The sequence below is a fragment of the Oncorhynchus nerka genome, linkage group LG12, assembly GCF_034236695.1.
Source record: "Oncorhynchus nerka isolate Pitt River linkage group LG12, Oner_Uvic_2.0, whole genome shotgun sequence".
NCBI classification, from domain to species: Eukaryota; Metazoa; Chordata; class Actinopteri; order Salmoniformes; family Salmonidae; genus Oncorhynchus; species Oncorhynchus nerka.
The window spans coordinates 76,355,436-76,367,966 of record NC_088407.1 but is presented as its reverse complement, the minus strand read 5'-3'; the positions used below and the strand labels follow the sequence as shown (position 1 = coordinate 76,367,966).

Genomic DNA, 12,531 nt, shown 5'->3' with positions numbered 1-12,531 from the left:
AGCTTTGACATTGCTACTGATAGTAGTGGTGGCGCTTGGCTTGCACGGGTAAACATTCTACAATAGAACTACTATTTGACGTGTCAAATTAAGTGTATTTAACTCGTCAAATATATTTTTTGACACGCAAAGACCCAAATACCCTTCCATAGTATGTCGTGAAGCTATTACTGTGTAACTTGGTAGGGCAACATTTGAAAAATAGCGCACTTGGTAACGTTAATGTGTACCGGTCCTCGACCAGTCACGAAAGCCAACATCACCCACGACAGAGAACGAACGGTTGATTATCAAGAGCAATGAATTCCATTATCTTGGCGTTAATGGATTTCGCCTATGAGTTGTCTTGCTGAAATTATCTTATTATTTCAAATGACTGCTCGACTTGTTGACTGCTCGACTTGTTGACTGCTCGACTTGATGATTGCTAGACTTGTTGACTACTCGACTTGTTGACTACTCGACTTGTTGACTACTCGATAGGTTAGGAATGCTGTGTTGCAGTGTAGAGCAAAATTTTACATGGCGTCATTTATAAAAACCTTAGCCAAATACATTAACCCAGTTTTTCACAATTCCTGACATTTAATCCTAGTAAAAATTCCCTGTTTTAGGTCAGTTAGGATCTCCACTTTATTTTAAGAATGTGAAATGTCAGAATAATAGTAGAGAATGATTTATTTCAGCTTTTATTTCTTTCATCACATTCCCAGTGGGTCAGAAGTTTACATACACTCAATTAGTATTTGATAGCATTGCCTTTAAATTGTTTATCTTGGGGCAAATGTTTCGGGTAGCCTTACACAAGCTTCCCACAATACGTTGGGTGAATGTTGGCCCATTCCTCCAGACAGATCTGGTGTAACTGAGTCAGGTTTGTAGGCCTCCTTGCTCGCACATGCTTTTTCAGTTCCGCCCACAAATTTTCAATAGGATTTAGGTCAGGGCTTTGTGATGGCCACTCCAATACCTTGACTTTGTTGTCCTTAAGCCATTTTGCCGCAACTTTGGAAGTATGCTTGGGGTCATTGTCCATTTGGAAGGTCTGTAAGCAATTGTTGTAAAAATTACTTGTCATGCACAAAGTAGTTGTCCTAACCGACCTGCCAAAACTATAGTTTGTTAACAAGACATTTGTGGAGTGGTTGAAAAATGAGTTTTAATGACTCCAACCTAAGTGTATGTAAACTTCTGACTTCAACTGTACATTATATAGGTACAGTGGGGCAAAAAGTATTTAGTCAGCCACCAATTGTGCAAGTTCTCCCACTTAAAAAGATGAGAGAGGCCTGCAAATAAATTCATAAAAAACCCTACAATGTGATTTTCTGGATTCTCTTTTCTAATTTTGTCTGTCATAGTTGAAGTGTACCTATGATGAAAATTACAGGCATCATCTTTTTAAGTGGGAGAACTTGCACAATTGGTGGCTGACTAAATACTTTTTTTGCCCCACTGTATGTGCACGTCAGCTTTGACATCGGTTTTGCACATCGGCGTTAAACTAGACATTGGACCGATACCGTTTTTGGCATTTTTAGCTAATATCATCCAATTCTGATATGTTCACCGATATATTGTGCATCCCTTGTACTAGGTAGTAAAGATTCTAGATGTTTTAGGGGCAATACCATCTGGTCAATGAGAATGTCTTTGTACTGTAGGGAGTAAATATTCCTCAACACATTTAGAGGGTATAGAATTTAATCCTTTGTATTCATTCCAGATATTATTTTTCAGTCAATGTCTGTTGTATCCCTTCCACTGTCCTGTTCTTGTTTTGTTTTTTTAATCAATAAAAATGTAAATCATTTGTTTTATTTTTGCTTATTCCAGACACGACGCGGAACAGGCGTGATGTAGAGGTGAGTGGGAGAGACTACCACTTTGTCTCCCGCCAGGCCTTTGACATGGACGCCACTGCGGGGAAGTTCATTGAGTCCGGAGAGTTTGAGAAGAACCTGTACGGAACCAGCACTGACTCTGTCCGCCAACTCATCAACATGGGCAAGATCTGCCTGCTCTGTCTGCACACACAGGTGAGGGAGAGAGTGATTGGTGGGAAGGAAATAATATAGAGAGTTGAGAGGGAGAGAGAGGAGGCCAGACAGAGAGGGAATAGAAGAGGTATTATAAGAGAACATAAATTGTCTATGTTGCTGCCGTGTCTGACTGGGAGTTCTCTCCATCCTCTCTCCAGTCGTTGAAGACTCTGCGTAGCTCGGATCTGAAGCCTTACATTATCTTCATCGCTCCTCCCTCCCAAGAACGGTTGCGAGCCCTCCTGACCAAAGAGAGCAAGAACCCAAAGGTACTGAATCCTTCGAACACCACATCTGTTTTCTCCATCGTTTTGACCCCGAAGGGTCCTGTCTGTCAGTAAGATTGGTTTACTAAGCATTGGTCAAGCTCATCTACTTGACATCTAGCAATTAATCATTATTCGAATGTATTTTTCTAAAGCCCTTTTTACATCAGCAGTTGTCAGTGCTTTGCAGATACCCAGCATAAAACCCCAAAGAGCAAGCAATGTAGAGGCAGAAGCACAGTGGCTAGGAAAAACATCAAGCTAACCTGGGGAAACATGCTGTGTTCCTTCTCTTATCCCCAACCCCTTCTCTACATCAGCCAGAGGAGCTGCGTGACATCATCGAGAAGGCCCGTGAGATGGAACAGAACTTTGGCCACCTGTTTGATGCAGCCATCGTGAACACCGACCAGGACAAGGCCTATCAGGAGCTGCTGAGGCTGATCAACAAACTGGACACAGAGCCACAATGGGTCCCCTCCTCCTGGCTACGCTAAGGGCCGGGGCAGTATAACACACCCACAATGCTAACCTGACTAGAGCCCTGTAAAATCTGCAATGCACAGAAAGTGAACGGAATCACAGAATCAAACATTGAAACATAATTCAACAATATGCTAACATTTATTGAACTTTGTAGGCGATCAACTAAATGTATTAATTTTCCCAAGTTTATCATAAGACATGAACAGAATGCATCAGTGATTATTATTTCCTGCAAGTTTCTGAATAAGCAAAGATAATTCCTCGTCTGTATGCGCAGTGCGTGCGTTTATCACTTTGTGTAGCCATTAGCAATGATGCTAATGAAAAGTCTTCTGGTAGATAGATGGAAATGCTTTCACAAAAACCTTCATTTAAATGTTAACTACAAAGTAGCCTATGCTGACCTGGCAGAATGATATTATTTGCATCAATCCAGTGGGTATTTGTTTTGCAAACTCTGTCATTGCATGTGAGCTACAAAAACACTGCTAAACAACAGCCTCTTGCTAGCACTGGAATTAAAGGGTAACTACACCCGAAGATGAACATTTAAAAAAAATGTTCCTAGACATCAAAAGTGGTCTCCAGATGTGGTTTGAGCATTGTTGTGGACTTAGAACATCCAATTTAGTTGTTTTCTATTTTTAAAAAGTGTGATTTTGAGAGTGAAAACCTGAAAAAACAAGGGGAAATGGAAATCTGGAAAAACGGTATTGGGGAAAAACGGAATCCTACAGATTTTTTTTAAATGTTAAAAAATGTATAGGGCCCTACCTGACACACACACACACTGCTGAAGATTTGCCTTGACTCAATTCTCCAACCACAAGTCTCTGTGTGAGACTGGAGGTAGATCCTCAATCACCACAAGCTGAAGATGAATGAAACAGTTTACAGCTCTTATCACTGTTATGCTGAACTGAACTCTTCTATTCACTTCTGAGACTGCCTGGGGAAATTAATTTGAGGTATTATTGCTCTGATAATTTGTCCTTTTTTTTGTTTCTGTATTTCTCTTCACTAAATTAACTATTCACATTCCAGGTAGGAAGTATGTAAAGACGTGGCACTTGTGGCAGAAATATAATTAATGCTTCTACCCTGCTTTTGATAATTATTTATAATTGTAAATATATTGTATTTTAAATCAGTTTTCAAAGATGAGAAGAAGAACCCATAGCTTCTATGTATGACATATTAGTATCCAGTCCGTGAATGTCTCTCCTACATTACACAGAGGTTGTTGTACCCATGCTCTGTCCGTGTGTGAGGTCAGGTGTGTGTGTTCTCTAATGTCGAACTGACATCACTCAGCCATAGTCGTGAGTGTTGGCAGTAAGGTGCCTCTGATCTCTAACATAGCAGATGGGAATGGGATTAGGCTACTACAAGTATCATCATGGATGGGATTTGTTCACCTAATGAAACTATCTGTGAGGTGATCACACCCAGGTGTCGGATTACATTATCTCAGCATCTGGGCTCTCTTTCCACTGCAGCAGCCCTGGTGTCAAGTACAATTTGAATAATTTCAAATACTTTAGCTGTGCTTGATTGAACAATAGAATAGTCCCACAAGTGCAAACCCTACCCCCATCTGGCACTCCAGGTACATGAAAGCAAAACCTGAAAGTATTTGAATTATTTCAAATGCTATTTGAACCCAGGTCAGCACTACCCTACAGCACAGCACAATGCTGGAGGTTTATCTAACTGGTGTTTTGACATAACAATAATTAGATCTGAGAGGTGCTTAAGAGTCACTGCCTCATTCTAATCTACTTGCCTTATACCCTTTTCAAACTATTGTGCCAATCAACACTACTGTGCTGGCTCTGATATTTTCTTTTCACATTGTCCTCCAGCATGGTCTTAAACTATGGTGGGTCATAACCAGGTCAGTTCTGCTCATTTTGGATCGGCTCAGTACTAGAGGATAATAAACTAGCCCTAACACCACCTCTCACTTCTACCCAAGCGCTATAGGGTGTATTTATTAAGTTTTGCAACAGAAACCATTTACTGTTTTAAGAACCAAATGGTACTAAATGGGGAGGGACCTGCCTGAATTTGTCCAATAGACATTTTGTCGTTACAAAGCGTTTTCCGTTTGTAATAAATGGTTTCTGTTGCTAAGTGCTTTGCAACAGATTAAACCTTTTACAACAGAATCGGCGTAAATAATATACCCCTGGTCATAACTAAATACAAAAAACTGTCCTGTCCAGAATCCCAGGATTTAAAGCAACATTTATGATAATGAAGAAAGATTATTAGAGGTGTTTAAAAGTTTTGACACTAAACCCTCCTGGGGTAGTTTTAGTTTTATCTCAGTATTCATCATGCATAGTTCCTGTGCTACTCTGTAGGAGTGTAACCATAGTGAATGTAACCAGTACTATTCTATTCACAGAAAACACTAAAGAGTATCTGAGCACCGCTGTCTGTGGGATTATATTAAATGCATTTTCTAATTCACTGAGATTCATTATGAACGATCCATCTATGCTGTATTTTTAATCTGATGGTTTTCACCACAGGTGATATTTTAAATGTGTGACATACATCTGTGTTTTGTTTTCAGAGGTGTTACTGAAATGGGTCTGTGAAATGAACTTGAACGAACCGATAAGCCTAAATGCGGGGAAAAATAGCCTACAATTACATAAAAACTGTTTGTATGTTTGTTGTTGCATGTGGTGATGGTATGTTCATAGGTTAGAGCTCACGTGTGTGTGTGTGTGTGTGTGTGTGTGTGTGTGGAGGCAGGACTCACTGAAATGTAAGTATTATCTCTAGTAGACACAATGGGGAAACGGTCTTAACAAAGATCTGTTTCACACATTATAACACCATTTTAATTTGGGTTATTATTGATGATATTGTGGTAACTAGATATTTGACATTGATATATATGTAATGTTAAAAATAGATGTATTATGTACAGAGTAATGCACTTGTAGAATGATCACTCTGCCACCCTTCCATCCCTTCATATTGCTTCTGGAACCAGAACTGAGGTTCTGCTGGTACTGTCTCCATGACCCCCTCAATTCAAGCCTGATCCCAGATCTGTTTGTGTTCTACCCAACTCCTCTGACTATTTCTGTCATGTATGCCATATTCAGAGGAGTTTGTAACAATTGGCTTTATTCATTGTCTCAGAGTTGGAGAACAGATCTAGGACCTTGTCATCCCTGTCCATATATTATTCATTATAATATCTCTTCAGTCTGTGCAGTACACACCTTGTGTAGATGTTGAGCTGTTTATTGGAAGTAGAGTTGTTGAACGTAAGGTTACTATATTATAAAAAATAAAATTAAAAAACGTTTTTATTCCTGTAGATCTGTTTTTGTAGGAATTATTCATGTGAATTAAAGACCAGATTGGTAGAAGTAGTGTTTGGTTCTTTCATTTCTTCAGCACTGTTCTCTATTGCTCCTCTAATGTTCCTCAAGGAAGGAAAGAGGGAGGCAGATGACACATCAGAACAAAGATTTGAATACCCTACTCCTTGAAATTTGCCCTTTAGTGTGTGTACTTTACTGTAATTATACTTGGGATATCACTTTGCAACAGTAAAAGTTCACAAATCACTGGAGGACGTCTAACATGTTGTATTTAACCTTTATTTAACTAGGCATGTAAATTAAGAACACATTCTTATTCACAATGACTGCCTACCCCGGCCAACGCTGGGCCAATTCTGCGCCGCCCGCCCTATGGGACTCCCGATCACAGCCCGTTGTGATACAGCCTGGGTGTCTAGTGACGCCTCTAGCACTGAGATGCAGTGGCTTAGACTGATGGAGCCCCTTTCTGAATCATATTCATGCCATTTTTATTGTGTAATACTGTATGTAAGTGGTCAACTCAATGTGAAAGATTAATCGATCTACCAGTATGTCCAGTATTTATTAACTTGCTTCAAAACACCCAGAGCGACACCTTGTGGGGAAAAATAAAACTACTAATTTAAGTGGAAACACTATCAGAAAAAAATGTTTTTGAAGGTTTCCGCTTCCGGGTCAGATCGCATGTTCACGCATGCTGATGAAATAGTTGAATTCGATCTTTGAAATTGTTACTTTTTGAAATTACTACAATTTTAATGTAACAACTTAATGATATAGTTAAATATCAAGATTTGGATATATCTGTAGCTATAAGGTGAGTACTTAACGTCTGAGTGTTATGTTCTGAATGAATGAATAACTGTTGATGAACGCATGAGACTCATCAAAGCGGCGTTAGCTAGCATATTCATCTGGCTATCCTATCCAGCTGATCCTCTTCTATACATTATCAGTAGCTAGCTGATGGGGCTAACTAACAAATAATACCAAAAAATTTAGCTGAACTAGAAGCTACCGTTAGCTAAAAAAACTTGTAGCTGAACTAGAAGCTAGCGTCTTATAGTAAAGGTTGCTAGCTACAGTAGCAAGCAAGTTGTCCTTATACAAGTTCACATATGCTCATCTTTTAGTTAGCTAGCTTCTAGGCCAGCTACAAGTTCTATGATAATTTGCTGTATAACGTTAATGGTCTGTCTCTTTCAAGCATTACCGCCTGTGCCATAAAGGTCCAGACCTCAGAGATGGCATAATGACCTAGGGTAGTGGCTACAGGCAGAATGAGAATAAAATAACTAGCTACTATCCTCTGCAATATACTTTATGGTATCCTCTCGTCCACACAGAGTGAAGAATGCCGTCATTTAGCTGTAGATTCTACCAGCACAGGTTTCCAGAGGTGGAAGATGTGGTGATGGTCAACGTGCGCTCCATCGCAGAGATGGGCGCCTACGTTAGCCTGTTAGAGTACAACAACATCGAAGGCATGATCCTGCTGAGCGAGTTGTCTCGCAGACGTATCCGCTCCATCAACAAACTCATCAGGATTGGACGCAACGAGTGTGTGGTCGTCATCCGAGTGGACAAGGAGAAAGGTGAGAGGAAGAGTCCTGTCTATGTGGATGTGATGGCTTGTTTTGTAGCCTGGTCCCAAGGATTGATGGTTCATTTCCCTACTCTCTCTCTCTAGGTTATATTGATCTGTCCAAGAGAAGAGTTTCACCCGAGGAGGCAATCAAGTGTGAAGACAAATTCACCAAATCCAAAACGGTATGTTGTCTAAGTCCTCACATCTCCATGTTCATAGTGTAATACCTCTACCAGCTAGTACAATGTCATCTTTTGCTTTTGGCTGAAAATGCAGAAGGGCTGGTTATGTTAAATTATAGTACTTTTAAATGTGTTGTCAAATTATATATATATGTACTCAAATATTTTTGCCGGTAAACCTAGACCTGTGTGTCTTCTGTCATGAGCGACTTTGGGTCTTTGAAAAACACAATATAAATATGTAATATTATTGATATTACTATGACAGGTGTACAGCATATTGAGGCATGTGGCTGAGGTTCTGGAGTACACTAAGGAGGAGCAGCTGGAGAGCCTGTTCACGCGCACTGCCTGGGTGTTTGATGAGAAGTACAAGAGGCCTGGATACGGAGCCTATGATGTCTTCAAACAGGCTGTGGCGTGAGTACTGACATCCTGGTCAGGGTTGGTGGAGGGGATTCTCTTGTTGAGATCCACAAAATTATTTCCTAGTTCCAATGTGTTGAAAACAGTAAAGTTCTGTAACTAGAAATGGAAGAAAATGGTTCTAGAGCAGATCCACACCAATAGACATATTATTTGGCTATTGCACTGGAAGTCCCAGGGTTGAATGTGTTAATATGTCTGTTTTGGCCCACAGGGACCCAGCCATTTTAGATTGTCTGGACCTGACAGAGGAGGAGAAGGCTGTGCTCATTGACAACATCAACAGAAGACTCACACCACAGGCTGTCAAAATCAGAGCAGGTATGCACATGCTGTACAGTACACCTAAAGCTTACCTGTCTACTTGTACATCATTTGCATAGCAGTAGCTTGATGAGTTTTGATATAGTATGATAGAATAATAGTTTATTCTAACATATTACTAACACGTCTCTCCCCCAGACATTGAGGTGGCCTGCTATGGCTACGAAGGCATTGATGCTGTCAAAGAAGCATTGAGGGCAGGGCTAGGCTGCTCCACAGAGGCCATGCCCATCAAGGTCAATAACAACAACAAACACCCCTCAACAGTCTGTTTTTCTGAACCCAGATTAGACATAGTATAGTCCTAGACTAAAAAAACATTAATTAAAAGTGACTTCTAGTCCAAGACTGGGCTTAATCTGTGTCCGGGAAAACGTCTGTGTATCACAACAACATAGCCCAACACATGATTTATCCCTTATAAACCTGTGTCTTCTGCTCTCTGACAGATTAATCTGATAGCGCCGCCGCGCTATGTCATGACTACCACCACGCTGGAGCGCACTGAGGGTCTCTCTGTCCTCAACCAGGCCATGGCTGCCATCAAAGAGAAGATCGAGGAGAAGAGAGGAGTCTTCAACATCCAGATGGATGTCAGTGCAATAGGATGCAACTTTATTGTCCAATTTGCAGCTGAAATATTTTTTGCTGTCTTTTGATGCTACAGGAAGAGAGGGGAAATGGGAAAGACCAAGCTTGGTTGGGGTGGTGGAGGTTTCATGGAAACTTTCTTGAAACCCCTGCCATACAGTTGTGGCCAAATATACTGTCACTCTTGTACTTTTCATAAATAATAATCTATTTCTTCTAAAATAATTTGAAATTGAAAAAAATTGGTTGTCGCCACATCTTATTGGCTTTTCAACATTGCAGAACCAATTTAATTGTAAACCTAATTTTACAATTTGAAATTGAGAAAATAAAAACAAATGGCATGGGCAAAATGATTGTCACCCCGGAGATAGTACTCGTTTTCAATTTCAACTTGTTTGAATATAAATAGCGAATTATTTAAGAAAACTACAAGAGTGCCGAGATATTTGGCCACAACTGTATGTAATAAATACATTGTAAATCTTACTTACCAGAGATACCACATTAAAACAGCATTAAAAATGGCAAGAAGGTTCAGGACATAGCGCATTTAATGTCAATTTGTTTGTCTTCCTGTGTGTTGTCTTCCCCTCCAGGCGAAGGTTGTGACAGACACCGATGAGACAGAGCTGGCACGCCAGCTGGAGCGACTGGAGAGAGAGAACGCTGAGGTGGACGGAGATGATGAGGATGGAGAGATGGAGGCCAAGGCAGAGGACTAATCTAGAGGAAAAACAGACGGATTGGATACAACGACAAGACCAATTATACACAGTCCAGGGCCAGTATTAGTAAAGCATCTCTGAGTAGGAGTGCTGATCTAGGATCAGGTCCTCCATGTCAATGTTATTCATAATGATCTTAAAAGGCTAAACTGATCCTAGATCACCAATCCTACTTTGAGATGTTTCATGAATACGGGCCCCAACAAACTTTAATTTCAAATCAAATCGTGCATTCTAGAACGTCTCTCCAACTGAACACGAGCCTCTGTTGGTCAGTACCAGGGACCCTCAGGAAGACTGAACCAGAGACGGCTACAGGTGCTAACTATCATACTGCCAAACACAGAGCTGGGAAATGCCCCTGTCATTCTCCCAATGGACAAAATAAACACATTCATATTATCACTGAACCCTAGCTGTTTGAATTGCGTCCCAAAGGTGAACAGTGTGGTTGGTTGGGTTAGGTTTAGCCTGCTTGTTCAATCTGTGTGTGCTGTAGCCAACTCCTCTGTGTGGAAGTGAGGATACAATAGAGAATAGGACCAGGTTTGGTGGGGTGGTCATCTCGTGTAGACTGACTATGTAAACATAAACATCTGACCAAATGACTCCAGATTTTTGCTCTGGGTTAACTGAGATTAGTGGGGTGGTGACTTGGTCCCATACTTAATGATCTGTAGCCAACTCTTTGTTACACATACAGGATGAGACCAAGGTAGAGTGAGTAGAGGTTCACTTGAAGATAGATTCTGGGAATATCATTTGTTATTAGATATGCATATCAAGCAAGTAAGGACATTTTTTTAGGATTGAGGCGTTTTGAAAGTGGCCTTGTCTTTCTCCCCCAACTCCATGTAAGGACAATGGTTTTCTGGTCTTTTTCCACCTCACTCTTTTTCAAGTGAAATGTTGGAGAGAAAAGGAGAAGTATACTGCTCATCCTGGACATGTATGGATCTTAATAAGGATGCATTTGTAAGGCTATTTTAATAGTTTACTCTGGGTTCATTTCTATGTTTACAGGGCTACATTCTTCACATAACATTAAACAAATTATTATTTTTGTTGAATATTTTCAAATTAATTTGTGTTGTCTAGTTAGAAGTGATTGAAAGTGACACCCACCTAAATGTGAGATGCATTTGTAGTTTGTCTGCACTATAAATCCAATTTCTTGTTAGCAATTGGTGGTAGTTGCCGTGTTCACGTCGTGTCGGAAACTTGCTTACTCGTAGAAAGATGATACTCGAGTTTCCCACATGGAAAGTATCAGAATCAACCAATAGGAAGCTCTATGCAAATAACCTAAGTTTATCTCAAAGGCCCCAAATTTCTGACAATGCCGCATTCAGGTCATGTCTGTCCATGTGAGGATACAGCAATAAGCAGACTGCCTTCCTGCCTTTGGGACTACAACTCCCATTGTTAGTGCATAGACGACCATCTCGTCATTATAGTATCTCTGGTTAGGCTAAGCTAGCCACGCATCTGTAGCAAAACTGCTATTGAAGGTTTTAAATGTTTAATTGACAAACTAAAGCCAAATGAATTAACAGTAGCGACAACATTGCAAGCTAGTAAGCACGCCTCTTGGAGGCGGTAAACTATGGAGCTTCGTGGACCTTCAATCAATTGTATATTTCTCTCCCATTCCTATACGCCTAGATCTTCGTGGACGAGCCTCTGGTGGCGCCCAACCCAATGCCTCATCAACATGTCAGGCATCCCGGGAGAAGTGGGGGAAGCTATAGGAGGACGAGCTCATTGTGATGAGTGGAATATAATAAATTGAAAGGTATCAAACCTATGGAAACCACTTTTCTCGCCTTTCCATTGATTCCATTCCAGCCATTACAATGAGTCCATCCTATTGCTCCTCCCACCAACCTCTGCCTGTGAGGCATTCCCAGCCAAATACCTCAACATGGCAGCCATCATGCTGGGAGGCCTGCTGACGTTCCCAACCCAATGGTTGTGTTCCCCTGCTCAGACGTTGCATGCATCAACCAATGGTTGCGTGCCACGTCATCAAGTAGCCATTATTTACTATTCTACACCTAGGGTTAACCCACTATATAAGAGATTCTTCCAAATGGAACTATTCCAGGCATTTGTATATATAAATTCCACTTGTACTTAATCAAAAGCCTTTTCAAAGTCAGCTATGAATACCAGAACAGGTTTCCCTGATTTTCACTGTTCTATTGTTTACAGTACTTGTCTTATATTATCTCCAACGTATCGTCCATGAAAAACACTTGTCTGATTAGGATGAATGATATATGACAATAGCTTTTTAATTCTATGCGCAATGCATTTTGCTAGAATTTTTGCATTAAAACACTGAAGTGGGGTCTCCCAAAAAATGTATGGACTCTTTATATTTACCACTTGGGTCCTGTTTCTTGTTGAGTATCTGATAATCTATGATTTATGTAGGAGTGGTTTAAACATGCTAATAACGGTCCTCCTGAGTACATCAAAAATGTTTAATACATGGCGTTCTGAAAGTATTCAGACCTCTTCACTTTTGTTACATTAC

General features: G+C 40.4%; 2 protein-coding genes across 2 annotated transcripts in view; both read left to right on the top strand.

Annotated features, from left to right (window-relative positions):
* pals1a (protein associated with LIN7 1, MAGUK p55 family member a) overlaps positions 1–6,192 on the top strand; it is a 53,931-nt gene extending 47,739 nt beyond the window's left edge. Inside the window, 3 exon segments of the mRNA XM_029675868.2 lie at positions 1,837–2,039; positions 2,201–2,311; positions 2,629–6,192. Coding sequence (XP_029531728.2) covers positions 1,837–2,039; positions 2,201–2,311; positions 2,629–2,805 — 491 coding nt within the window. The 3' untranslated portion in view covers positions 2,806–6,192.
* A 615-nt stretch (positions 6,193–6,807) lies between these two features.
* Positions 6,808–11,059, top strand: eif2s1a (eukaryotic translation initiation factor 2, subunit 1 alpha a). Its single transcript, XM_029675867.2, has 8 exons — positions 6,808–6,967; positions 7,497–7,745; positions 7,841–7,920; positions 8,189–8,340; positions 8,561–8,667; positions 8,809–8,906; positions 9,120–9,263; positions 9,861–11,059. The coding sequence occupies exons 2-8, from the start codon at positions 7,505–7,507 to the stop codon at positions 9,984–9,986; spliced, it is 948 nt and encodes a 315-aa protein (XP_029531727.1). The 5' UTR covers positions 6,808–6,967; positions 7,497–7,504; the 3' UTR covers positions 9,987–11,059.
* The last annotated feature ends 1,472 nt before the right edge of the window (positions 11,060–12,531 follow it).